The 25,073-nt window shown below is 41.9% G+C and overlaps 2 protein-coding genes across 3 annotated transcripts in view; one reads left to right on the plus strand and one right to left on the minus strand.

The window, feature by feature from the left end:
• The window catches only part of TMEM182 (transmembrane protein 182), an 80,706-nt gene extending 78,235 nt beyond the window's left edge, over positions 1–2,471 (minus strand). The window contains exon 1 of the mRNA XM_003274884.3: positions 2,372–2,471. Within this exon, the coding sequence (XP_003274932.1) occupies positions 2,372–2,398 (27 nt within the window). The 5' untranslated portion in view covers positions 2,399–2,471. The remainder of the gene's footprint in view (positions 1–2,371) is intronic.
• A 25-nt stretch (positions 2,472–2,496) lies between these two features.
• On the plus strand, positions 2,497–24,782 carry MFSD9 (major facilitator superfamily domain containing 9). Of its 2 annotated transcripts, none has more exons than XM_012495743.2 (6): positions 2,497–2,853; positions 6,994–7,081; positions 8,308–8,351; positions 12,392–12,521; positions 15,455–15,664; positions 20,175–24,782. In XM_012495743.2, the coding sequence occupies exons 2-6, from the start codon at positions 7,012–7,014 to the stop codon at positions 20,960–20,962; spliced, it is 1,242 nt and encodes a 413-aa protein (XP_012351197.1). In that variant the 5' UTR covers positions 2,497–2,853; positions 6,994–7,011; the 3' UTR covers positions 20,963–24,782. The 2 variants fall into 2 exon arrangements, with proteins under 2 accessions (XP_012351197.1, XP_003274930.1); XM_003274882.4 differs by having other exon boundaries at positions 2,503–2,739.
• The last annotated feature ends 291 nt before the right edge of the window (positions 24,783–25,073 follow it).

Here is a 25,073-nt window from a genome sequence, read left to right on the forward strand (position 1 = left end):
CAGTGGACCCATATGAATGCTATACATCACAACTGAGGAACATTGAGCTTGGGGTATTCATCATTGGTAGGCTTTCTGTTTATTTCATTCCTAGGGATGCTATAGTCAATTAGCCATAGTCAAAGATCCCAGCAGGTCAAGGCATTCTGGTGACTGGCACATTCCTTAAAAGTAAATGTGTCCACCTTGTTTTTTGAGTTTAAGTGCTATGACCTGGTTTCTGATAATCTGGACATCTTATCCTCATATAATAAGGGAGCTTATCTTAATGGTGGTATCCTCCATGGCTATACTTGGCATACAAAAGAGAGCAATCGCAAATCTTTTCAAAACTGCAAGTGCATCTCTCACTAATACATTCCTCAGTGCCTTAGTGCAGGAAGTGTCTTCTTGGCCTCTTCGTGGAATATATTTGAGTATTAGGCTTGCAGGTCATACATAATAAATCCACTCTGACATTGTCATTTTTCCAAAACTTTTGGAGTCCTTTATCCACATTTTGCCATGAAAACTCTGGCATCTGAACATCATTAAATGTAGGCCATCTTTGAGTCTAAATTTCAACCAACTGAGTAAACTATTAGAGCTGCCTCCAGCTGCACAAGCTAACATATTACATCTGGTATCTGTTGCAAATGCACCTAAACTAATGAGTTCTGCCTAATTTAGTGTTATATTTTTCCCTTTTTTTGTCTAACACCCTTAGAAATCTCTCCCCCACATTTCTAAAGTTTACATTGATTATATATTAGCAGAGACTTCCAAATATTTTATTATTATTATTATTTTTAGACAGAGTCTCACTCTGTTGCCAGGCTGGAGTGCAGTGGGGCGATCTCGGTTCACTGCAACCTCTGCCTCCTGGGTTCAAGCAATTCTCCTGGCTCAGCCTCCCAAGTAGCTGGAACTACAGGTGCGCACCACCACGCCAGCTAATTTTTGTATTTTTAGTAGAGATGGGGTTTCATCATGTTGGCCAGGATGGTCTCAATCTCTCGACCTCATGATCCACCCACCTTGGCCTCCCAAAGTGCTGGGATTACAGGTGTGAGCCACTGTGCTTGGCTAAGACTTCAAAGTCTTTTGGTGTGTATGAGATGTCCTCCTAGGTTATAATGCGTACCTGTCACCAGAGCATGCTAAAATTTCACCCTAGCTATGTATTTAGTAGCCACAGTGAGTGGTTTTAATGGGTTAACATGAGCAGCCCCTTCAAGGCGCCTTTCCCAGATGAGTTACTCACAAAATTTCAAGCACAAAAAGACTAGTTTCCTCAGCTATAGGAGAGCAAACTAATTCTCCTGCAAAGGAGTCTCAGAATAACTTGGGAGTTCAAGATTGACAGTTTCACCTGGATTCAATTATATGTCTTAATTCTAAGTATCAGTATTCCACTCCTCCCTGTTCAGTGCCGCCTCCCATGAGAAACCTTGCAATACTGAATTTAACAGATCTCAGAATTTAGCAACCTACACAAGTAAATTGAGATTTTGAGCAAAATCTCAGTAAAATGTCAGACTCTTCTTGATCCCATAGTGAAAGAGGAATAAATAACAAGTTCTAAAGAAAAGAGGGGCTAGTCACTATTGTTAATATTTATTACTTACCATGTGTCATGGGCTTTGCTAAGTAATTTAAAAGCATCTTTTGGTGTCATGCACTCACTTAATTCCTTTCGTTGCACTCAAAATAAACCCCAAATCTCTGTTATGGCCTTCTGGGTCCTAAACGGTCTGCACTCCTGCTGACCTCTCAGTTTGACGAGGAAGTTTCAGCCACACGTATCTTCTTTCCACTCTTCTCAGCTTACATGTCACCTCCTCCAAACTGCTTTTCTAAAGTAGCTCACTCCCCACTTCATTACTTTCCACATCAAGACCGTGCTTCTTTATATTATTTATCACCATATTATTTTACTTATTGTATGCTTTTTCATTGCATGTTTAGTATTTTTATTTATGCTTATTTACTGCGTGCTTATTATTTTTACTCCATGAGACTGTAACCTCAACTCAGGCATAGGCCATCCATGGTTTGTTCACACTGCACTGCACCAGAAAAGATCTTAAGAAGCATATGTAGAATTCTCACACCTCTAGAAGATGGCCTACATTATTTCCTACTGCTTTTTAAATAGGCAAACGAAAGCTTGGAGAGCCACGTTAACGTATTCCAGGTCTGTCACAACCAACTGGTGGCCAGGGTCTGTGGATCTTCAAGCTGGAGTTGGTCACCTCCTAGGATAACCCCATAGGAGGAAGTGAAGCTCATTACAATTCCCTCCTGTCCTCCAACGATAGGGGCAGCAGGGTCTGTACCCAGAGGAAACAAAGAGCATCATCATTATCCTCACAAACTGGTGCGTGCTTACCATGTTGATGATGTACGCAGTCCCCATCTTGCCTGGGACCAGAACTCCCAGCCAGCACCGGCCACGCACCCGCGGAGCTGCCAGGTAGCACCCGCCCCCTCTCTCTGCGCAGGCGCGCGCCGCCTGCTTCCGCTCGGGGCGGGACTGGGCTCCCGGGGTCGGTCCGCGGCAGCTGGTGCGTCCGACCCCCGGTCGGCGCGGGTATGGAGCTGGGGGGTCACTGGGACATGAACTCGGCCCCGAGGCTGGTCTCGGAGACCGCAGAGTGGAAACAGGAGCGGAAGACAGGAACCGAGGCGGAGGCTGCCGACTCCGGTGCGGTCCGAGCTCGCCGCTTCCTGCTCTGTCTCTACTTGGTGGGCTTCTTGGTGAGTGCGAGCGTGGGGGCTGGGAGCAAGTGCTGACTGTTCGGGCCTCGGGACCCAGGCGGTTCTTGGAACTCCCGGGGAGCTCTCAGGGAGTGGGAACCCGCACTCTGCCTGGTGAGTGCCTCACTACCTATCAAGCTCTCCTCTTGCCCCACTTCAGTCTGCATCTGGCCACACTGCTTTATTGCCCCTCGCGCGTTCTCTTGCACCCCGTTCGCGGAACCTCTTCCCTTCCCTGCCTTTTGAGAAGCCCTGGTACCAGCCTCAGGTGTGACCAGGTGTTAAATGCTGTGACAGGTGCAGCTTTTGCAGGACGGAGAACAGGGGTGTGGGCAAGCTTGGAAAAGCCCAGCTGCTGCGCGGCTGCTGATGAGGTAGGGACACGCAAGCCTTTTTACCAGAACAGGCAGGGGAAGCCGCTGTTGATGACCCCGCTTGGACAGATTTAGGCACATTTTCACTAGGATTCTTGGCTGACTTAAACATTAAAAAATGCAGATCAGAGTGAATTTTACTCATCTGCCTTTCGACAAACTGCGCATTGCACAGCGTAGGTTTGGTTTCATCATGATGTGTGTGCCTGTGGTTTGCTTTTTTTACCAGACCAGGCTGGAGAAGCCGCTGTTGATGATCCCACTTGTACAGAATTGGGTGCATTTCCACTAGAGCTCTTGGTTGACTTGAATGTTTAAAAATGCAGATCAGAGTGAATTGTACCCATCTACCTTTGGACAAAGGGTGTGCATTGCACAATGAAGGTTTGGTTTCATCATGGTGTGTGTGTGTATATGTGTGTGTGTGTGTGTGTGTGTGTGCGTGCGCGCGTGTCCTGGTTTGCTCCCTGAGTGCTAATTTCCCACGTAGAATGGAAAGTTTAGTAAGCTGATTCATGGCATTTCTGAACACCTGCCATGTGGCAGGTGCTGCAGAGCTTCACTATTGTAATCCACAGTTCTGCCACCGAAGAATTTAGTCTTACAAGTAAGCTGATGTTGGTAGTTTCTGGGCCATTATCTGCAAGAACCCTAGATCCACCTCTGCACTCCTCCCTTTCCAAGGCTAGGCCTGATTCAGCCCTGGGTGTGAGCTAATCCAGTATCTTGAGGGCAAGGGAGCTGAGATAAGTGTCAGTGGGAGAAGGCTGCCTTTGAGGCCTTGAAGATAGTATCTGATGGCACTGGGCCCTGGCAGGGAGTCGTCGTTTTCTGCCCAGATGCAGATCAAGACCACCACTTCTCCCAGTTTCATGCACTCTCCATGCCCCCACCTCCATGCAAGGTGTTCAGTTGGTAGCAACTCTATGTTGAGTTAATAGTTAAGATCACCATGAAAGTATGTTCACCAAATTGCTGCAAGCCCAGAAGCACAAGGCCTTCAGGGAGGGCGGCTTTTTACAGAGGATTTCTCTGCCTCTAGGCCATTGCAGGACCCACCCTCCAGCTCCATGCCTTTGACTTCAGAGACTGGCACTCCTTCTGACCACTATTCCTTTAATCTATTAGTTCATTCTCAGCATGGGGATGCTTCTTCTGCTTTTCAGTCTAGGCACCTAGAATTCACAACCAGTGATTATGGGTGGTTCTTGGAGAGGACTTGGCTAACATCCAGACTTTTTAGATGTGGGTCCCAAGCTACTGCTGTCCTATCTCGGAAGGCACTTGGGCTGGTTCAGTCAGATGAAAACATTTGAGCCCTTACCTGGAAAGTCCAGACTAGGGTTCAGAGAATTTGACTCAGAATTCAAAATAGTTTTAGTATGAGAATAAAACAAAGCAATTCGCAGATCATTTGTTAAGGTCAGCCTTCCAATACAGATTTGAATATTCACAATTTCTCACATGTTTTCTTTAGGCTGTGTATTTGGCAAGTCTAATCTAGCAAGCCTGATACAGAATTTTAATAACTTTAATAATGTATTCAAGAGAACCATTAGGTGTCTCGTATCTTAGGGAAAAGTTTATGGTTTCCCAAAAGTTGAAAGAGTAGGGATTTTTTTTAATGGAAAATATTGTAAACAATTAAAATATATGAAGCTTTATATGAAAGTCACATAAAGCTACCTAACAGATGATTGTTAGGTAACATCTAAGGAATGTTGTACATAATTTAGTTATTTTTTTGACATATTTAGGGATGTAGAGACCTCTAAGATTCTTGGACAAATGGTTTCTGAATGGGAGAGGAAGGGAACAAGATTAGAGAAGTCATTTGCCAAATTGTTCTGCTTTAGCAGTTATCCGTACTTCCGGGTATTAATTTGTTTAGGAGGGAAGACCAAGATGACCCTTGAGGCCCATTTTGTTTAGGATGCTTAGATGGTGATGAGATCTATTATTTCAACCACTTTTTTCCTCCAGATACTTGGTGAGATTTGTTTTCCATCCCATCAGCTTTATTCAGATGATAATTCACTTTTGTTGAGATAGTCCAGTAATCAGTAATTACTGGGGTTCCTACCCTGAAAAGAGTCCTGAAACTTTTGAGTGTACATATTCATCAATTTTTATTGAGAAATGTTGATGTTCAGTGAAAGTTTAAGTGGCCCCTTCTGACATGATCTTTTTATAAGTGGTTACATGCACATGACCAGCTGCCAAATGCAGTGATTTTGAAGAAGCTATGGATTCAGAAGCAGAAAGGAGTTGCCTTTTATAGTTAAGGAGAAGACAATTTTAGGACAGAACTTCCTGAGAGGAAAGATTCAGTGGCCAGTCTCCTTGGAAGAATATAGTATTTTTCAGACTCACCAAGTGCTAAAGTAATACCAGTCATCAGTTATTGCTTTTGAGTCTGTATTTTTCATACTTACCTTCCGTAGATCTCAGTCTCTTGACCTAAATATTTCTCTCCATCTCTTATTTAGGATACCCATTTTATTAAATAATATGTTGTACTGGGACTTTTTTTTTTTGGAAAAAATTGTTATTGGATAATTGAGTTTCCTTTTCTGAAAGATCTAGAAGATTCAATTGGTGGCTGGTACATTTTGAGTCTTTTAAATGTATAAACATCAGTGGGCTGATGAGATGCAACTGACAGCAAAGCCCAAAAGAAATGGACTCAGACCCAAAAGAAATTTTAAGTAATCGCAATATTGAAATAATAAACCATCCCTCTGGTAATGTAATTTTAAGAGCTAATTATAGTCACTTGATATTAGATAACAGGGTCATCTAAAGATGTAACCATGGAAAAGGCCCACTGAAAAGAGTATATGGAAATATATGTATCTATAGTTATATGAATGCACAGCTACCAGGACAGGGAAAGGGGAACAAAAGATTAACTCTGAGCTCAAGGAAAATACACATTTCATGTGAGTTCGTTCTTTCCAACTAACCAGGTTTACGAAAGAAGGAATTCAGGTCAAATATAATGAAAACTGTGTGTGTGCAATGTTTTTTCTCCCACTAAACCAACTGTAGCAGGTAACCTAGTGAAGTGAGAATAAGAATGAAATTAAAGGAAAAGTTGACAGTCTGTCTATTAACTCAGAATACCTAGCAAAAAGGACCTGTACTTATCACCAGAACTGAAGAAAGGAGAAGACATGTTGGAGCTTACATTGTTTTATCAGGCCTTTCTCAAGCATTGTGCCACTTAATGCTCATCGTATTCCTACCAGGCAGGTATTACTGTTCTACCCTTTGCAGATGACAGCACAGAAGCTTGGTAACTTTAAGTAACTTTCCAAAAACACACATTTAGTAAGTGATGGAGCTGGAATTGAGAAATGTCTGCCTGACCCCAAAGCCCATTCACTTTCTATGACTTAGCTGCAAAACACTGGCCTTTCCCCAGTGCAGCAGCTTTTTCCTTCCTGCTTTACTAAGCCTTTCTTCTCAGGTATTATTTTATAAGCTTATAAACCACAGGTCCTAGGACATTAGCCGCTTTCACCAACTCCAGAAGGAAACATATTTTTAAGCAAGTGCTGGTTCACCAATGAATACAAATTATGACTGCATTTTTTCTTATGACTTATCCACAGAAAATGTGGGGTTTTTTGTCTGTTTTGTTTGAGGAACTTCTGTAGCATATCCTCCTTGAGTGTCAAGTTAAAACGGATCCCAGGTCAGACTAATCCAGGCATTTGCAAGTGGCAACGGATTTGTATGGCATGCTATGGAATCCAATTATGATTTCTTACATTTAAAATTTTAGATACTGGTTTTATTTTTTAAATTAGTTTAAAATTTTAGGTTTACTAGTTTGAAAAATACTAATTTGAGTCCAGCATTTATTTTGTTTTAGGATTTGTTTGGTGTCAGCATGGTTGTACCTTTATTGAGCCTTCATGTCAAGTCCCTTGGAGCAAGTCCAACAGTTGCTGGAATAGTAGGTGAGTGGTCGATACTGTTCATTTTTAGAGCACTGAATTTTAAATCCTCTGAACCAGGTACCTGAAAACAATTCAATCTTGTAGCCAAATATTATCCAAAGGTAAGTGGGAAATGAGACAAAAAAATTTCCAGAATATTTTAAAATATTACCCTATAGCAAATGCAATTCCTTTTTTTCTAGACGACCTATGTTCAGAGAGATTTTGAGGTTTGAGCACTATAACCAAGTCCCATGCCACTAGTGGCAACAGGTACTCATGCAGCCTCTGCAAGGAACTGGCCGTGTGTGTAGAAGGGTAGGTACATATGGACTCCTGCCTACAGGAACCCTTAACCTAATGTGAGAGACCAGGGAAACATAATCTACAGAAATTACATCTTGTGGGAAAGGGTTTGGGTGAACATTAGCCAATTAGTTGCAAGCTTCTCACACTGTCACCAACACATCATAGAGATTGTAGGGTTTCTCTGCCTGTGCAGCATAAAAATTCCATTCAGAAGTCATTGATTTACCAAAAAGGCAAGAGACAGCAGGGCTTAGGACTGTGCTAACTAATGAGAAATTGTTGAGACTAACAGCTCTTGATCATTCACAAGCCAAACAAGCAAGTGTTTGTGGACAGTCTTGTACATAATATTTGTTAAATCGTGGTCCATGCTGTGATTTGTATTTCCCTCGACAAATGTACTTGGAATAACACTGGACCACCCAGCAGTGTGAAGGTTTTTGGGAAAAGCAGATGGGGCATGTTACATGATAATGGAGGTAAAAGAACTCTAAAAAAACATATAAGTTCTTTATAAAATTAAATCATTTTATAAAACCATTACACATTAGAAACATAAGAGACAATGTTAAGATTTTAAGGCTTAGTAGGCTTTTTCCAGAATTTAAATTTCTATTCCCCTGAGTACTCTCTCTGCTGTTTCATAAGTTGAAGCTACACAATCTCATATGATGGAAGGACAATCATACAGCGTCCATAACGTCACCTTTTGCCTTTATTCTCTCTTCTGTTTACTGTCAATTTTTTGAAAACCTTTTGTTAGAAATTGTATTACTTCCATTTTTCCAAGTAGGAAAAAAAAATATGTGAGATAATTTAAAACAAAAAGGTATCTTACCCTAATGTTTTTCTGTTGGTTTCTGTGTAATTGTTATCACATTAATCCATTTTTGTGATAGGTCTAGCTGATTTTATTGTTATTGGTTTGTTTTTTACAGGCTCCTCCTATGGCATTTTGCAACTCTTTTCTAGCACGTTGGTGGTAAGTTATCTTTCATTTGGTAAAACATAATCACATGTCTCATCCGTCACAGATGTAGTAAAATTGGGGACTTGAAGTTTATCAAAAAGTGATAGATTTGGGATGAGAACACCTTTAAATTGTAATACATTCTTCCTATAATTCCCTGCTTTTTACAGACAAAAAGAATGTAAACAAACGTTATTACCAATTTTAGGCTGGGCGCGGTGGCTCACGCCTGTAATCCCAACACTTTGGGAGGCTGAGGCGGGTGGATCACGAGGTCAGGAGATCGAGACCATCCTGACTAACACGGTGAAACCCCATCTCTACTAAAAAAAAAAAAAAAAAAAAAAATTAGCCAGGCGTGGTGGTGGGCACCTGTAGTCCCAGCTACTCAGGAGGCTGAGGCAGGAGAATGGTGTGAAGCTGGGAGGCGGAGCTTGCAGTGAGCCGAGATCGCACCACTGCATTCCAGCCTGGGCAACAGAGTGAGACTCCATCTCAAAAAAAAAAAAAAAAGTTATTACCAATTTTATTATTTATCTCACTTCATTGACAGTAATCAAATCCATTTATATTTCTGCTATTTAAAGTTGTGTATTTTGAACTAAATAAAAGCTTTTTTATAAGATTTAAGTGTATAGACAGAAGGGGACATTTGGATTGGCTGATTGTATATCTGCAGCATGGAGTAGAAAGATCCGGAGGTGGCCAGGCATGGTGGCTGGCACCTACTGTTCCAGCTACTCAGGAGGCTAAGGTTGGAGGATCGCTTGAGCCCAAGTATTCAAGTCTAGCCTGGGCAACATAGCAAGACCCTGTTTCTAAGAAATAAAAAGAAACACAGTTTCAGTGGTGACCTTGTCACTGCCCTACTTCTGACCACTCAGTTGTTTCAATTTCAGAGACCTTACCTGATGTCCCCTTCTCTCTCCCTGTGCTGTCTACTGTGATCACTCTGGTCTGAAGACCTGAGTGTCCAGTGGTTCAGGCAGTTCAGTAGAATAGTCTGTTTAGTCTCACAATTGATCAGTAGTGACTTTGGTCTCAATAGCTGGCCTGGGGGTCTCATATTTAATGAACACAAAGTGTACTTATGTTTCCCAAGAGTTGCTTCTTTGTAAAATATATTTTTAAAAGAAAGTCAGATTCCGTAATAAATTCTTAAATAAGTAAACAGCTACTTCCTGATTTATTGAAGTATTTCATATATTAGATTTCCATTACAATAAGTTTTAGCCTCATTTAAACTTTATAGTAACCCAGCAAATTAGTTTGGTATCTTTCTTTTATATAGGAGGAAATTAAGACCAATTAAGACCCACATAAGTTAATTTAACTAAGCCACCTAATCTCAGTATTTAGAGTCTAAGCCCATATTATTTTTTTTTCTAAGCGTCATCTGTCATTGCCTTAATATAAAATGGTAAATGGGTAACTAGAGTTATCAGATTGTACAGGAGAGCAATGCACTTGCTTGTCAAGCAGAATGTCGTATTTCATGTTCTTTCTTGTGAGAGAAAAGTTTGAGTTACATCTTAGTAAACACCTTTTCTCTTTATTTGTAAACTCACTCCCAAAATATCTGATGTGTGTATCTGTTAGAGCTATTAGGTCACAGTGTATGTTAATTCTTTAAATGTTTTCTCTTCCTGGACTCTGGTCTTCCTGAGATATAGACCAGGCTTACTTGCTTAATTTTTTTATACTCTTACTTATCAGAGCACCTGGCAATAGTTAGCACTTTATGAATGTAAATTTTTATTGCTAACTATGACTCTACCCTTTTTTTAGATTTTCCTTTGTTGTTTTATGTTTGTACTTACACAGAACATTCATATGTCTTTTAGCTGAAATTTAATGAAAACCTTTCTTAGAAAGCCTTAAGATACATAAATTCCTAGTTAAAATTTCCTTTTTAACCCATACTTTTGTAAGCATGTATTTTAATTATAAATTTTACCAAAAAACTTTTAATTTTGAGAACAAATCTTTATAAAGAAAAGTATATTCTGTCATATTTGGCTAATGTTTTTAAATAAATGTATTTTAATAAAAAATGATCCATTTATTAAGTACCTATGTGTCAGGCCCTGTTTTGAGAACTTTATTTCCTCTAATCCTTATAGTAACCAGCCTCAAAGGATGGTTGTGGGTCTTTAATGACTCATTTTATATTAAGCACACAGAAAGTGTTGAGTGGGGAAGATAATCTCTGAGGCAGATGTTATTATTATTCTTCTTTTACAGGTAGAGAGACTGAGGCATAGAGAGGTTAGCTTATATGTCCGAGGTCATGGTGGAAGGAATGATGAGTTCAGCGTTGAGCCCAGACAGCTAGGCCCAGGGCCAGGGTGTAACTCCCAGATTATACCACTGCCCTGTGAATACAAGGAGGCCAGTGACCCTTTCCCCAGATCAAAAGAGTATGGGGAATTTCTAAAATTCATTGAAATGAAAATTGAGGAGTAGGATTGAAGACATCTATAGGAAGATGACAGTATTTTGGAAGATTTACCTTAAAAATATTTTATAGAGGAAGTTTACATTCTTATGTAAAGGGATCTTTTGGGTCCTTAAGAAAAAGATAAACATGTCAATAAAAATGGGGAGAGGGCATGAACAAGTACACTTGGCAATTGGCATGGAGGATTGGCCTGCTGAGATTTCCTTCCATGGTTAGTGGAGAGAGTGAGGAATGGTTGTGGAACATCACTGAGGAAGGAGGGACGCAGGAACCAGCCTCAGTCACCTCCCAGCCGGGACTAATGGAGACCAGCCCATTGTACTGGAACTGGGGGTCATCCAGGGTTTCACACAGCACGGGGGACCCTGTTTCTTAACCCTTTTACACAGTGCCCCATTGATAGTGTAGTGTTTAGTAATTGTTGTTTTAAGGCAGTGACTTTTTTTTCAAACATAGCTTCACCCAGAACATCAGTATGTGAAATGGCAGGCTTCCTCCTGGGCCACCTCTGTAGTCTCGCTCAACATCCTTATTTGCATAGAGTGTTCAGAAGGGAGCTACGCCGGGCAGGTTTCTGAGGCTTCCCAAATGTGGGAATTCTAAGGGGGCAGAAACGCTGCCTTATTTGCCTCTCTCAAGAGAAAATGCAAATAGTACACAAATTTTTAAAGAATTATCAGGAAAAAAGGCAAACATAATTTTAAAAGATGCTGCTTAACAAATCTGTAGATTTTAAACATTGACAGTAACAGTGCTGGTTGAAATACAGGGAAATGGAGACTGTTACTGTTCTAATTACAGTATAGATGGGATTACAAATCTTTCCAGAGAGTAATTGGTCAGTATATGGAAAATGCCTAAAAAAAATGCCTGCATAGAATTGGAACAACTCCAATCCTAGGGGTTTGTTCTAAGGGAATTTTTAAGGGTATCTGTGGAGAATTTGCTATGAAGATGCTTATTGTGCATTATTTATATTTTTGACAAATTTTTAAAGAGCAAAAATCTAACAAAACTATTTGTTAAATATTCCTATGTACTGGAATAAGGAATATGATTAAAATGGTAACAAAGGCAAAGTTTTAATAACATGGAATGATGCTTAAGTCATATTAAGTTAAAAAGCAAGTCACAAAATAGAGCATATTGTATGACCATTTTGTTAAAATATAGTTACATTTGAGATTATGAGGTATTTTTATATTGGTCATTTTGTTTTTCAGTATTTTCTAAATTTTTTAAAAATGTACATGGTATCTGAAGAGTATAGTTTTATAAAGTAATGAGAATGGAGACGATGAGGCTTTATAAATTATACTTTATCATCTCTCCTGCCTTTAGCTACCAGATCATCAGACTTTTTTGTTTGTTTGTTTTTGGACAAAGAAAAATACGTTGTATTTTTCCATTCACTGTGTGTGAAGATCAGAGAAAATAACTTACTCTGACAAATGGCATCATGGAACTGAGCATCTGAGGATCTGACACTGAATCTTCTACTGTTTTCCCCTGGTCACTTTGTTTTGGTCATTTGCATGGTAGTAGTTGTTACTGTGGATGGGGCCAAAGGGCTTTTTCTTGCTTACCTCAGGGCTGCTGGAGCGATGTAGTGGGAAGACGGTCTTCCTTGCTGGCATGCATTCTACTCAGTGCCCTGGGCTATCTCCTTCTCGGAGCAGCCACCAATGTGTTTCTGTTTGTCCTGGCTAGAGTCCCGGCAGGTGAGTGACTTTTTTTTTTTTTTTTCAAACATAGCTTCCCCAGGACCTCAATATGTGAAATGGCAGGCTTCCTCCTGGGCCACCTCTGTGGTCTTGCTCAACATCCTTACTTGCTTAAAGAGTGTTCAGAAGGGAGCCGTGCCTGGCAAGTCTCTGAGGCTTCCCAAATGTGGGAATTCTAACAGGCAGAAATGCTGGCCTGTGCGTGTGTGTGTGTGTGTGTGTGTGTGTGTGTGTGTGTGTGTGTGTGTTTGTCTATGTCTAAAGCCTATTCCTGCTGGACATTGTCTCTTTGTTTAGCACTTACATAAAGTGCTAATTACAGTGGCAGTTGTGACTATAACTGACATCAGCAGCTGCTGGCCATTGAACATTTTGAACATTTAGCACGGGCCAGGCCCTCCGCTATCTTGACCAAACCTGGAATTGTACTTGACAGAGCCCCTTGCCCCTCAGAGCCTGTCAGTGTGAATGATCACACTACTGTATTGGGACTTATCTCCTTCATGTTGATCTTGCTCTACATCATTCAGTAAGAATTTGTTATGTGTCTTGGCCAGCACTGAGGTTCCTGTTCTCTCCCTTGGTGAGCCTGTAGTTTTGTAACTGGGCTTCCTCACATCAAATTGGGATTCACCTCTTTAGCTTTCCTGTGGCCTCCTTCTGTCTGACTGTCAATTAGGGGGGACACTGGGATTATGATATAGCAGCTCGTGGGTGAGTTTGCTGTTTCCAGGCTGGTCTGGACTGTTTTTAACATTTTGAACTAGCTTTTATTTTGTCCATTTTTTGAAACACCTCCTGTGAATGCAGGGTAGCGCTTGGTGGGTAGATTATTCCTGTAGAAGCTCTTTGTTCTCTCTTTGCTGTTCTTAGCAATTAGAGGAGTTTCAGTGTCTCTCTTACTGTACCTGTCAGAGCACTGGCAGGCTTTGCTACCCTGCTGGACAAGTCAGGGGCACTGGGCACCATCCTGAGTTTTGTTAAACTGCTTGCTTTTAACTGACTCCCCAAATAGCGCATCAGATAACTCATTTTAACATAGACATGATGATAAGCTGACTCACCTAGGATTTCCACACCATTTCTGTGGAATATATACTTTGTTAATTTACTCTGAAAGTCTGCAGAGTTTAGCCCCCAACATTCTTAACCATGCCTTTTTGTTGACTAGATAAATGCTTTATGAAGGTCTTTGCTTAAATGTGGTCAGTTGTCTTTACAAACCCCAGTACCACACAAAATCCAAGTGATAGCCATTGTATGTGCATCTGGTGTTGAGTTTATTGTCCTTGGTGGGCAGCATGTCTTTCTATAGTATAATACACTCCACCATTACGTGGTATGTACTGTTCATAATTCTAAAGAAGCAGATGGGGAAGAGGAATAAGAACGTAGAGTTGTTACAAAATGCATTGAGATTTGTGGGGAGGATTAAAATGTTTTATTTAATAGGAAATGAACCTGAGCTTAAGTAGTGAGAGTTCTCTTATGTGAACTGTCACTATGATCTTCACAAATGAGAGCTGTACATAAAAACTCCTCCTTGCCCATGTAACCTCCACAGTGTTTAGTGGTCTGTGAACAGGAGCAAGCCGGGGGGTGCTTCACAGGGTTCTGCTTCACAAAGTCAGTTGTGGATTCAGATCCTTGTGTCCTAAAAATGAACCACTGACTTCAAGTCAGTGCCTGAGGTTTAAGTGCCTGAGTCGGACGCCTCGTTTTCCATTGCACTCTGTCCACCACCCCAACCTCTGAAAGACAAGAGAAGCTTAGGCTGCGTTGTTCATGGGATACTCTTACCACAGTCCTCATCCCTCATGTATGTAAAGTGAACCTGACATCAATACAATTTCAAAAAGAATCATAGAATTCCTGCGAGACCTATGGAAATCATGTTCTGGCCCAGTCCTCTCTGACATTTAAGGAAACAGATCTAGGGAGAATCCATCTACCTAATTCCAAAAGAGATTTATACATTTGCTTTCCAAAAAGGCTGGCTGTCAGGCATACAACCACACTACTTTTGAGGCAGAGCTAGGAATAGATTAGTAGGACGAGTGTGTTGAAGCACTCAGTGGCAGCACAGTGATGTGCAGAGTGAGACTGCCCACAGGAGATCACGGAGAAACGCTGTGTCACATCACACTTGAGTGATTCACGCAGATCCGCCAGCCGCGTTTATTCAGTTTCTACTATGTGTTGCTCAAAATAGTGGGCCGCTGGTTACCAGAATCTGTTAGCATGTTTGCAAGTATGGTTGTTCTGCACATGGGTGTCTGGAGACATAGGAGTCAAATCCATCTGCAGAGATATGAGGAGTATAGTTGTCACTTTAATTTCTTATTAAAAGTTATATCACAGCATTCAATTTGTTCAACAAATTCACAGGCCTCTTACTGGTAGAAAATCCATTGGTATTGGTTCAATGATGGTACTATCAAATTTCTACTCACTCCTTGTCCTCTCCCCAGCTCCGTTTCTCTGCTCCTTGGTTTATCCTCAGGGTTAAGATTAGGGCTGACCATAGAGTAGGCATGCAGTAAATATTGGCTCAGTGAGTTAATGTGTAAAGAATGAAAACTCGCTTTATGGAAGCCATCATTGAAATGCACCTGGGTAACTGGGAGACACTTGGGAAGTCATGACAGGCAGTAGCCAAGCTGAGGGCTAAGGGACTTGGTTGCCAGAGATAAGGTGACTAACTAGGATCAGAGTGCGAGGCCAGGAGTCCAAAGTGGGATGGATCTGGCAGACCTCAGAGGTTCAAAGAAAAAGATCAGATGCCTTGGTGGTATAGTGGTGAGCATAGCTGCCTTCCAAAGAAACCGGAGATCAGAACTCCATCAGGGATACAGGTTAAGCACAGGATCATAAGTGAGATACTTATGGTCGGGAAAAAGTTACAGAGCGTGTTTCTCATCCCCTTGCAGGTATTTTTAAACACACTCTCTCCATCTCAAGGGCTCTACTTTCTGATATGGTTCCAGAGAAGGAAAGGCCGCTTGTAATCGGACACTTCAACACAGCCTCCAGTGTGGGCTTCATCTTGGGCCCCGTGGTCGGTGGCTATCTCACTGAATTAGAGGATGGGTTTTATCTCACAGCCTTCATCTGCTTTTTGGTCTTCATTCTCAATGCTGGTAAGTTGACAATCATGAGAAGGTTGTTTTGTGTATTCATACTGACCAATCTACCTTCTTCTCTCTTATTTCTTTGCAATTCGTTTTTATCAGAATAGACAGACTCATCGTCCAAAAACAAAAGTCATTTTGAGGAACCTCCCTAGTGTTTTCCATAGCGGCCGGTACCAGTTTACATTCCCACCCACGGTGTGCAAGAGTTCTCTTTTCTATTTTTTTTTTTTTTCTTTTTTGAGACCAGGTTTTGCTCTTGTTGGCCAGGCTGGAGTGCAATGACGTGATCTCAGCTCACCGCAACCTCCCCGTCCCGGGTTCAAGCGATTCTCCTGCCTCAGCCTCCTGAGTAGCTGGGATTACAGGCATGTGCCACCATACCCGGTTAATTTTGTATTTTTGGTAGAGACGGGGTTTCTCCATGTTGGTCAGGTTGGTCTCGAACTCCCGACCTCATGCGATCCGCCACCTCCACCTCCCAAAGTGCTGGGATTACAGGCATGAGCCACCACGCCCAGCCCAAGAGTTCTCTTTTCTCCACATCCTCATTAACACTTACCTTTTAAAAATATGTCTGTATTAGCCCTCCTAACATGTGCGAGGTGATTTTTCATTGTGGTTTTGATTTGAATTTCCCTGATGATTAGTAACATTGAACACCTTTTGTTTTTCCATCAGCCACTCCTTGGAGAAATGTCTATTCAGATTTTTTGCCCATTTTTAAACTTGGTGTTTTGTTGTTGTTGTTGTTGTTGTTTTTCTTTTTGCTGTTGAGTTGAAGGAGTGCCTTGTATAGTTTGGATATTAACTCTTTATCAGATGTATGATTTGCAAATCATATCCACTGTGCAGGTTACTTTTTGCTTTGCAGATTATTTCCAGGTTGCCTTTTCACTTTGCTGATTTGTTTCCATTGCTGTGCAGAAGCTTTTTAGTTTCAGGTAGTTCCATTTGTCTATTTTTGGATTGGTTTTGTTGTTATACCTAAGAAATTATTGCCAAGGTCAATTTCAAGAAGCTTCTACCTTCTTTTACAGTTTTAGGTCTTATGTTTGTCTTTAATCCATTTCGAGTTGATTTTTATCTTTAATCTATTTAAGTTGATTTTTGTAATGTGATGTGAGGAAGGGATTAATTTTATTCTTCTGCATGATACATATTTTAGTTGCAATTTAAAAGGGAAATCTTTTATTTTTAATGTATTTAATATAAATTTAAATACAATTGTGGAAGTAAGAAAGAAAGACTATGCAATCTCCTGCTATAGACCCCCAGTTGTTTCCATCATGGTAATGCACATGCCTCACAGCTGGCACAGTGGTAGGTGATGGGCAGACCCTGCCCCTCTCTCTGCCTTCCTCCATACATTCTGGCCACGCTGGCTTTCTGGTCTACCATATGTATGCCAAGCACATTCCCATAGGAGGGCATTGTACCAGGCCTGTCCTCTACCTGCCACATTCATCCCACGTCTGTTATTGGCTCTCTTTTCATCATTCAAGACTGAAGTATCTGCTTCCTTAGGCCTTCTCTGACCATTCTATCTAAAATAGCTTAATTTTCTTCATAGCATTCTTGAAATTATGTTATTAATTTGTTTTACTGCTTACATTCTGTTTGTTCCCCCAAATCAGTAGGCAGACTCTATGAGGGAAGAGATGTTGTCAGATTTACTCACTGCTATCACCCCTGTGCAGAATACACATTGGGCCGGGTGCAGTGGCTCATGCCTGTAATCCCAGCACTCTGGGAGGCTGAAGCGGGAGGATTGCTTGAGCCCAGGAGTTCAAGACCAGCCTGGGAAAGATAGTGAGACCCTGTCTACAAAAATTTTTTTTTTAATTAGCTAGGCATGGTGACACATACCTGTAGTCCCAGATCCTTGAGAGGCTGAGGCAGGAGGATTGTTTGAGCCCAGGAGGTCAAAGCTACAGTGAGCCGTGATCACACCACAGCATTCCAGCCTGGGTGACAGAGTGAGATCCTGTCTCAAATAAAGACATACATATACACATACACACAGACACACACATACACACAGACACACACACACACGCACAGTACTATGAGCTCCTTGGATGCAGGGCTAGTTGCTTAAAATGTCTTTCATCTTTTTCACTTAGAGAGTGGTGCATGGCTGGCCCTTGGATAAATGACTTCATAAACAAGAATTCATGCTAGGCAGTTTTCCTTACATTTAATGATATTGTACTTTACTGCAGCTTTTTGAATCTTTATATTCAAGGTTCTCTTTTGCATGATGATTTCCATATTGGGTTAGGATGTCAGACCCAGGAAGCAAAGTTCATGAGCTTATTCTCAGTCCTCACAGAAATATATTATGATTTTTTGCCAGGAATTTACTTAGCCTGTAACTTGAATCAGGAGGGGTAGCCTGATGGATTCACATAAACCTAGATAAAAGTCTCAAACACATGCCTCGTTGATGTGACCAGGTATCTTCACATATAAAGGAAGGTACATGAATGTGGTATCACTCAAAATTGAAAGTCAGCATATAACAAAGAAATTGGTTATGGAATTCTATTTTGGATCCTTCAACAATAGTGCCATTTAATATGTTGCCCTATCTTAAGCCTATAAATGGGTCTAAGCAGTTAGGAAAACATTCCACTGCAAGTGTTCCCAACTACAATGGCTTCAAGGAAGAGGGACTTGTTTTTCCAACATAAGAAACTTGAGGATAGGCAGGCTGGGGCCAACAGAATAGCAGAGGAGGAGAGGGAGGAGGACCTGGCTAGGCAGCACACACTGTCCCACCCAGGGCTTTGGCCATTCAGTGCAGTGAACATGATATTGTGCTTTCTCATCCCAGTCTTGCCATCCTTTACCCCCGAGTGACTATAGCTGTTTTCCTCAACGCTTTTACTCCGTTAGCTTCTTATATCCTCCTCTGATCTGCCACTTTGCCTGAGAAAGCCTTTTCCTTGTGATTTCTGTTCTTATGGTTAGGAACTCAAAACTGTGGAGTCTGACAGACTCAGGTTCAAATCCCTGCTTTGCCAGTTTTTAGTGTGACCCTTGGGCAAATTGTCTCCCATTTTTTCATCTATAAAATGGGGTAACAAAACACATAGCCTTGTTATGAGAACTGTAAGAGGTTCTGCATACAAGCAGCTTACCCCAGAGCCTGAGGTAGGATTGCATAGACCTTGTCTTGTTTGTTAATATTTTCTTAGCATTTCACACTTACGAACTCCATGAATATTGGAAGGCTGGACAGATGGATGGGTAGGTGGGTGGATTGCTTGTAGTAAGCACTCAACAGAAGTTAGTTGCCATCATCATCATCATTTTTATTATTTTAATTCTACTTTTTTAGTTCATCACCAATAATTCTTTCACATTTTTATCAATATTCTGTGTAATGTTCAAGGGCCCTTTTAAGATTGAATTATTAAAAGTCCACATCCACGTTCTCATGTGTTTGGTTTTCTGTTGTAAATTTGTCTACAGCTGAAGCACTTATACAATATTTGGAGAAATGACACACAAATGAAGTTGCTGAAAACAACATGAAGCAGCACTGAATAGCCACAGGTCTGAGTTGAACTTTTAAGTGCTCTTTAGCACTTAAAAAACAGTAGGATAGAGTTTGGAAGGGTGTCCTAGAATGGCAAGTTTGAATTCAGTTTTAAGAACACTTTTGGGCATGGATTGGCAAGAGACCAACAGGCAAGAATGTGCTAGTCCTATGAGGACAGAGGTGGGATTATCTGAGTGGTGGTTAGAGCCACTGCGTAAGGTTGTGTATGTTGTGGTCTATGAGAATGGTGCCCCCTGAGGTTTTGCAGGTGTGACCTGCACAAGCACTAGATGACCCTGACCTGGGGCAGATCCAAGCAGGTGCTTCCCACGGAGAGTTGGCCAAGCTGTCCCTGCCCATCGGTCAAGCCAAGGCAGGCCGTCACATATGTGGCAGCCTGCACTTGCCCCAGCATGGCCCTTATATTGCAATCTGGTTGCCTCTTTTCTTATCTGAACCCCTTTTTAGGTGTTAGTGTCTTGAGCACAGTATTTTCAGAGGCCTTGTCTGTGTTAATATATTTCTATGTTTAGCACTTAAGAAGCACTCCATGAATATTGGATGTCTAGATGGTTGGATAGATGGATGGATGTTAGGTGGACAGACAGATAACGAATAGGCAGAGAATTAGAAAGTTAATAAGGGAAGAATTTAAATTGATAACAATTCAGATATGAAATGATGAGATGTAGAATACTATCATAGGCTTTTGAGCTGGGAGAAAGCAGTGAGTACTTCGTAGGTTTCATGGTGTTCTTTTTTAAAGGCGAAGAGTCTTTTGCCAGAATCCTGATGTCAGAATAAAGCCATAGAAATGGTGAAAGATTAGATACAAAAATATAGACTAGTAAATTTAGTACCAAAATATAGATTAGTAATCTAACACAAATAATTGTCCCTTCCCCAAGGAGGTAGTGTATGGATTCAGTGCATTCAGATGCTTTAACGGATCTCATGCCATTTTAACAGGTCTCGTTTGGTTCTTTCCATGGAGGGAAGCAAAACCGGGCAGTACAGAGAAGGGCCTGCCATTGCGAAAGACCCATGTGCTGTTGGGAAGGAGCCATGACGCAGTGCAGGAGGCAGCCACCAGCCGCGGAGCCAGGGCCAGCAAGAAGGCTGCCCGGCCCTGGGTTGAAGTAGTGTTGGCCTTGCGGAACATGAAGAACCTGCTGTTTTCCGAAATGTGGGACATATTTCTGGTGCGCTTGCTGATGGCCATGGCAGTCATGCTGTACTACAGTAACTTTGTCCTGGCCCTGGAGGAACGCTTTGGGGTGCGGCCCAAGGTGACAGGCTACCTCATCAGTTACAGCAGCATGCTGGGGGCCGTGGCCGGCCTTGCCCTAGGGCCGATCCTACGGCTGTACAAGCACAACTCGCAGGCACTACTGCTGCATTCCAGCATACTCACCTGCATACTGCTGCTGCTGTACTCCTTGGCCCCCACCATGGGTGCAGTTGTCCTCTCCTCCACTCTCCTGTCCTTCTCCACTGCCATCGGCAGGACGTGCATTACGGACCTCCAGCTGACCGTGGGTGGGGCCCAGGCCAGCGGCACCCTCATTGGTGTGGGGCAGTCTGTGACTGCAGTGGGCCGCATCGTCGCCCCGCTCCTCTCGGGGGTTGCCCAGGAGGTCAGCCCTTGCGGCCCCCCCAGTCTGGGCGCTGCGTTAGCCTTAGTGGCCATTTTCATAATGTCTCTAAACAAGCCACACTCTAGTGGTGGTGGGAATAGTAAATTAAAAAGTGAGTAGATGGATTTGGACAACATAAAGCAAAAAAATCTGAGGTGGTTGAATGAGGGCCGGAGGCCATGATGAGAAGGGCGCTTTGGAAAGGGTTGGGGTGGAAGGGAAATATTTCCAGGTGGGTGTGAGCTGTTGGGCTTCTAGGTCAGCTCTTGGCCATGCAGCCATGCCTGCAGGATGATCAGAAGTCACAGCAGCTCGTGGGAAGGTTAAGACTGGAGCAAAGCTTTTCCAAGGTGAGCATATGCAACGTTTACCTGGAAGTCTCTTCTTCCCACCTGGGCTAATCAGGTTACAATTTTCAAGGGTAAAAAAACTACCAGCTACAGGGTAGGGAAGTGGTGGTGGAATAAGAGAACATGATACATAGAGGAAGGGAAGAAACCACAAACATTTTCCTACTGAAAAATAGGGTGACATGTCAGTCAAATTCTGATCAACTGGAACATGAGTTTCCAGTTAAATTCCATACACTAGGAGGGAGTTTTCTATCAAAATCCTGCAGACTGAAGAAGCTGGTTTATTAGAACCAGCCTGTCGCTTTTCAAAGCTGCTTAAAAAGAAGATACTGACCTCACCCCTAGAGATGATTCAGTGGGCCTGGGTGGGGCCAAGAAATCCGTGGTGTTTTGTAAGCACTGCTGGCGATTCCTCATGGCAGTAAAAAAGACCACACTGAGACTGCACTGATTTTGATTAAAGTACAGAGGCTTGGCTGTTTTTACACAGCTAACTAAATTTGGACTCTTAAAATTGTGTTTGTAATCACAATGTGTTACACCTTTCCCAGCTCTCAGCAGTTGTACTGCATGATGGAGCAGTGGGCCCTTGGGACCTGTTCCCTGTGCTCCCTGCCTGTGAGAGCCCAGCTTGCTCTGAAGTTGGACTAAACCACCTAGATGCTGGGCTTGCCAGCCTGCTCCTGGAAGCCTGCATTCCAGTCGGGTTGCAGCCTTCTGGTGCTGACAGAACCCGGTGGTGAAGCCAAAGCACAGGAATGCTTTTAAAATGAACAGTTTATGCAGAATAAGGGTCAGGTGTCCTGCCAGACCAGAAGAACTTGATGCTACTGTGTCTTGTGTTAAGAATCATTTCCTAGCTGGGCTCGGTGGCTCACGCCTGTAATCCCAGCACTTTGGGAGGCCAAGGCAGGCGAATCACGAGGTCAGGAGATCGAGACCACCCTGACTAACATGGTGAAACCCCGTCTCTACTAAAAATACAAAAAACTTAGCCGGGCATAGTGGCGCGCGCCTGTAGTCCCAGCTATTCGGGCGGCTGAGGCAGAATGGCATGAACCTGGGAGGCGGAGCTTGCAGTGAGCCCAGATTGCACCACTGCACTCCAGCCTGGGCGACAGAGTGAGACTCCATCTGAAAAAAAAAAGAATCATTTCCTTTATTTTTAGTCTCACGCCTGCGAATACAAGCATTCTGTTGATCAACAAGGAAATATTTTGATGTGCCATTTCTTGTCTAAACTGGAGTTTCATATACAGCGCCCAGGGGGCCACGAGAGGCAGAGGCCCAGAGAGAAGGTGAACATAGCCTTGCAGGGAGACTTGTGCCAGGCAGGATGACCATTGGGATTACATCAAGTATTAATCAGAGTTACTTAAGGGCTTCCTCTCAGACAGTTGAAGTTCAAATTCCTTTTACTTTTCTTGGATTAGTCCACTAGGATGATGTGCCTGTTTTCAACTTAACACATGCATAATTGTAAATATTTTAGTACACTACAGTAGTTTGTCATATCTTTAATATTTATTGTTTGTAAAGCAGTAAACATTTCTGTATTTTAGAAGTCATGGAGTAAAATCAAATATTTATGATAAATAATTGGAAGTATGTTTTAGTTTGAAGATTGTTCTTTTTCCTATCTTGCTGCAAGGAAAAATGGACTTCTGATTAGGTTTTACAATTGTTAACTTTTATGTAAATGTTAAGTGCTTTCGAGGAGACCAAACTATTATTAATATATAAAATGGCCTTGCCCTTAAGGAGCAAACTAAATGTCATGGAGATTGGACTCAAAAGGCAATAAATAATCAAGGGTTTATGCAATGAAATAGAATTTCAGAAGAGTTTGGATCTCAAAGATTGCCCTTCACTCTCAGAAATAGGCAAGTTTCTTAAAAGCCCTCATAGCCGTGTTTTCATTTTAAAAATCGTAGCACTTTATTTTTGAAGTTTAAAAAGCCCATAAGCTTAATGAGTCTTTATAATCAGACACATGGAAATATTGAAAACCAAAGACTGATCTTAGAATATAGAGTAGAGAGACATGTTTGTTATTCTCCACTAGTGACTTTAGTATTTTGTTACGTGATATTTTTTAGGTGCACCTTTTCTTGTGACTCCTTTTACTTTATCTAATGTCTTCCTCTTTAAAGTGTGACCCAGAGACCAGTAGCGTCAGCATGACCTGGGAGCTTGTGAGACCTGTGAACACTGAAGCTCCAGCTCAGACGTGTTGGGGACCATTTTAATAAGATACCTAGCTGATTTTTTGCACAGTAAACTTTGAAAACCCCTGGTCTAATGGGTAGTATTTGTATCACTTATGGAATATAATCTCAGGGAAATTAAATCTGCTCAATTAACATTTGTGGTGTTTCATTTTTTAAATTCTCTTGAGTAACTTCTATAGCCCTTTACAGAGTGTCAGGTTGAGCTACATGAAGTTGCTATTTTTGTAAGTCAAAAATATCTTCATAGGGTTCAACTTACTATTCTATGGAATCTTATTTTAGAAGTATTGAACTTTTCTGAAATGTTTCTGACGAAAATGTCACCCTTTCCAACACTCTGCCAGCCATAACTGCTTGGGAACAGGTCTCCAGGATTTGGGTTCCATAGAGCAGAAGGTACGCCTCTGCCCTCATGTCCAGAGAGATGAATAACATCCTGAAAAGGTACAGGGTGTGTCTGATCACAGGAGTCACCTGCAAGTCTCCAAACTCAGGCTGGATGGCCCCTTGGGGAGTGAATTCTGCAAGAGTTGCACCTGGGGCCAACAGAAGGAGCTGGAATCACTGATTCTGTGTCCTGGCTACATGCCTTAGACCACAGGAACCAGACTGTGAAGCACCACAGGTGTTTCTGTGAACATCTTGAGTTGGGAATCACTGAGTTAGATCAAGAATGGATTCGGCTGCCATGCTCAGGGGTTGAGATTGTATTGACGGATGAAGGGGAATGACAGAAGAATTCCTGCGGTAGAGTGCTCTGAAGACACTCCTGTTTTAGAAAGAGCTCTCCAGCTGCAGCGAGGAGGATTAACTGGAGGCCCAAGGAATAGTCTGGACTTTGGGGCAGTAACTTTAGGGGGGCCCTGAGGGAGAGCTGGTTGGGAGGACAGGGACAGCAGGCAGAGGCTGTGGCCCTCAGGGTGATTGCAGGAGAGGTTGTGAATAATTCCCAGGTGATGAGTGTGCAGCTTTGAGGAATTTCAAAGGGTTGCTTGGCGTCTTTTCCTGAAGACACTTCTATAAGATATTTAGAAATCTATCAGGAGTGAGAATCAGTCCAGTCTGAGAAAATTTTAGGCATTTGGGCAACTGCATTCAGAAAACAGCTATTTATTTGGAATGCATAATAAAAGCCATGAGACTGAATCTCCATGCCTCTTTGCCCCCCAGTAGCCTTCGAGAAGTCTCTAAAACAGGGTTACCACAGATTTAGCCATGATGATGTGTAACACAGCTTTTCTTGGGATAGGTTGATGGGTTAAAATAACTTTTTTTTCAGCCCTAATGTTTTTTTCTTGAATTTGCCAGTCACATGATAATTTTCTTCAAAAATAAAACTTTATAATTGTAATGAGATACTATCATTTATTCTTATAAGTTGTATTTTTAGAAGTTATTGATGTGTCTTCCCACATATTTCAATTCAGGATCCAGAAGTGTTTTGAAAAATGTAATCTCCAGTATGCTAGGACACATCTTAATAGTAAAAACAAGGCTTTGGCTTTTAAAACCATTATGCAGATACCAAATATATATGTAATCTGACATTTATACCGATGGCCAGTAAATAGAGGACAGTTGATCCTTGAACAACACAGGGGTTAGGAGTGCCAAGCCCCCAAAATGGTAGAAAATTTGAGTGTAACT

Source organism: Nomascus leucogenys, chromosome 14 (assembly GCF_006542625.1).
Source record: "Nomascus leucogenys isolate Asia chromosome 14, Asia_NLE_v1, whole genome shotgun sequence".
Taxonomy (NCBI): domain Eukaryota; kingdom Metazoa; phylum Chordata; class Mammalia; order Primates; family Hylobatidae; genus Nomascus; species Nomascus leucogenys.

Excerpts from the sequence above, each read along its gene's own strand:
- MFSD9 (XM_003274882.4), top strand. The coding sequence starts at position 2,575 with ATGGAGCTGGGGGGTCACTGGGACATGAACTCGGCCCCGAGGCTGGTC. Across the intron at positions 8,352-12,391 it reads TCTTTTCTAGCACGTTGGTG|GGCTGCTGGAGCGATGTAGT; the intron begins GTAAGTTATCTT and ends TGCTTACCTCAG. Across the intron at positions 15,665-20,174 it reads GGTCTTCATTCTCAATGCTG|GTCTCGTTTGGTTCTTTCCA; the intron begins GTAAGTTGACAA and ends CCATTTTAACAG.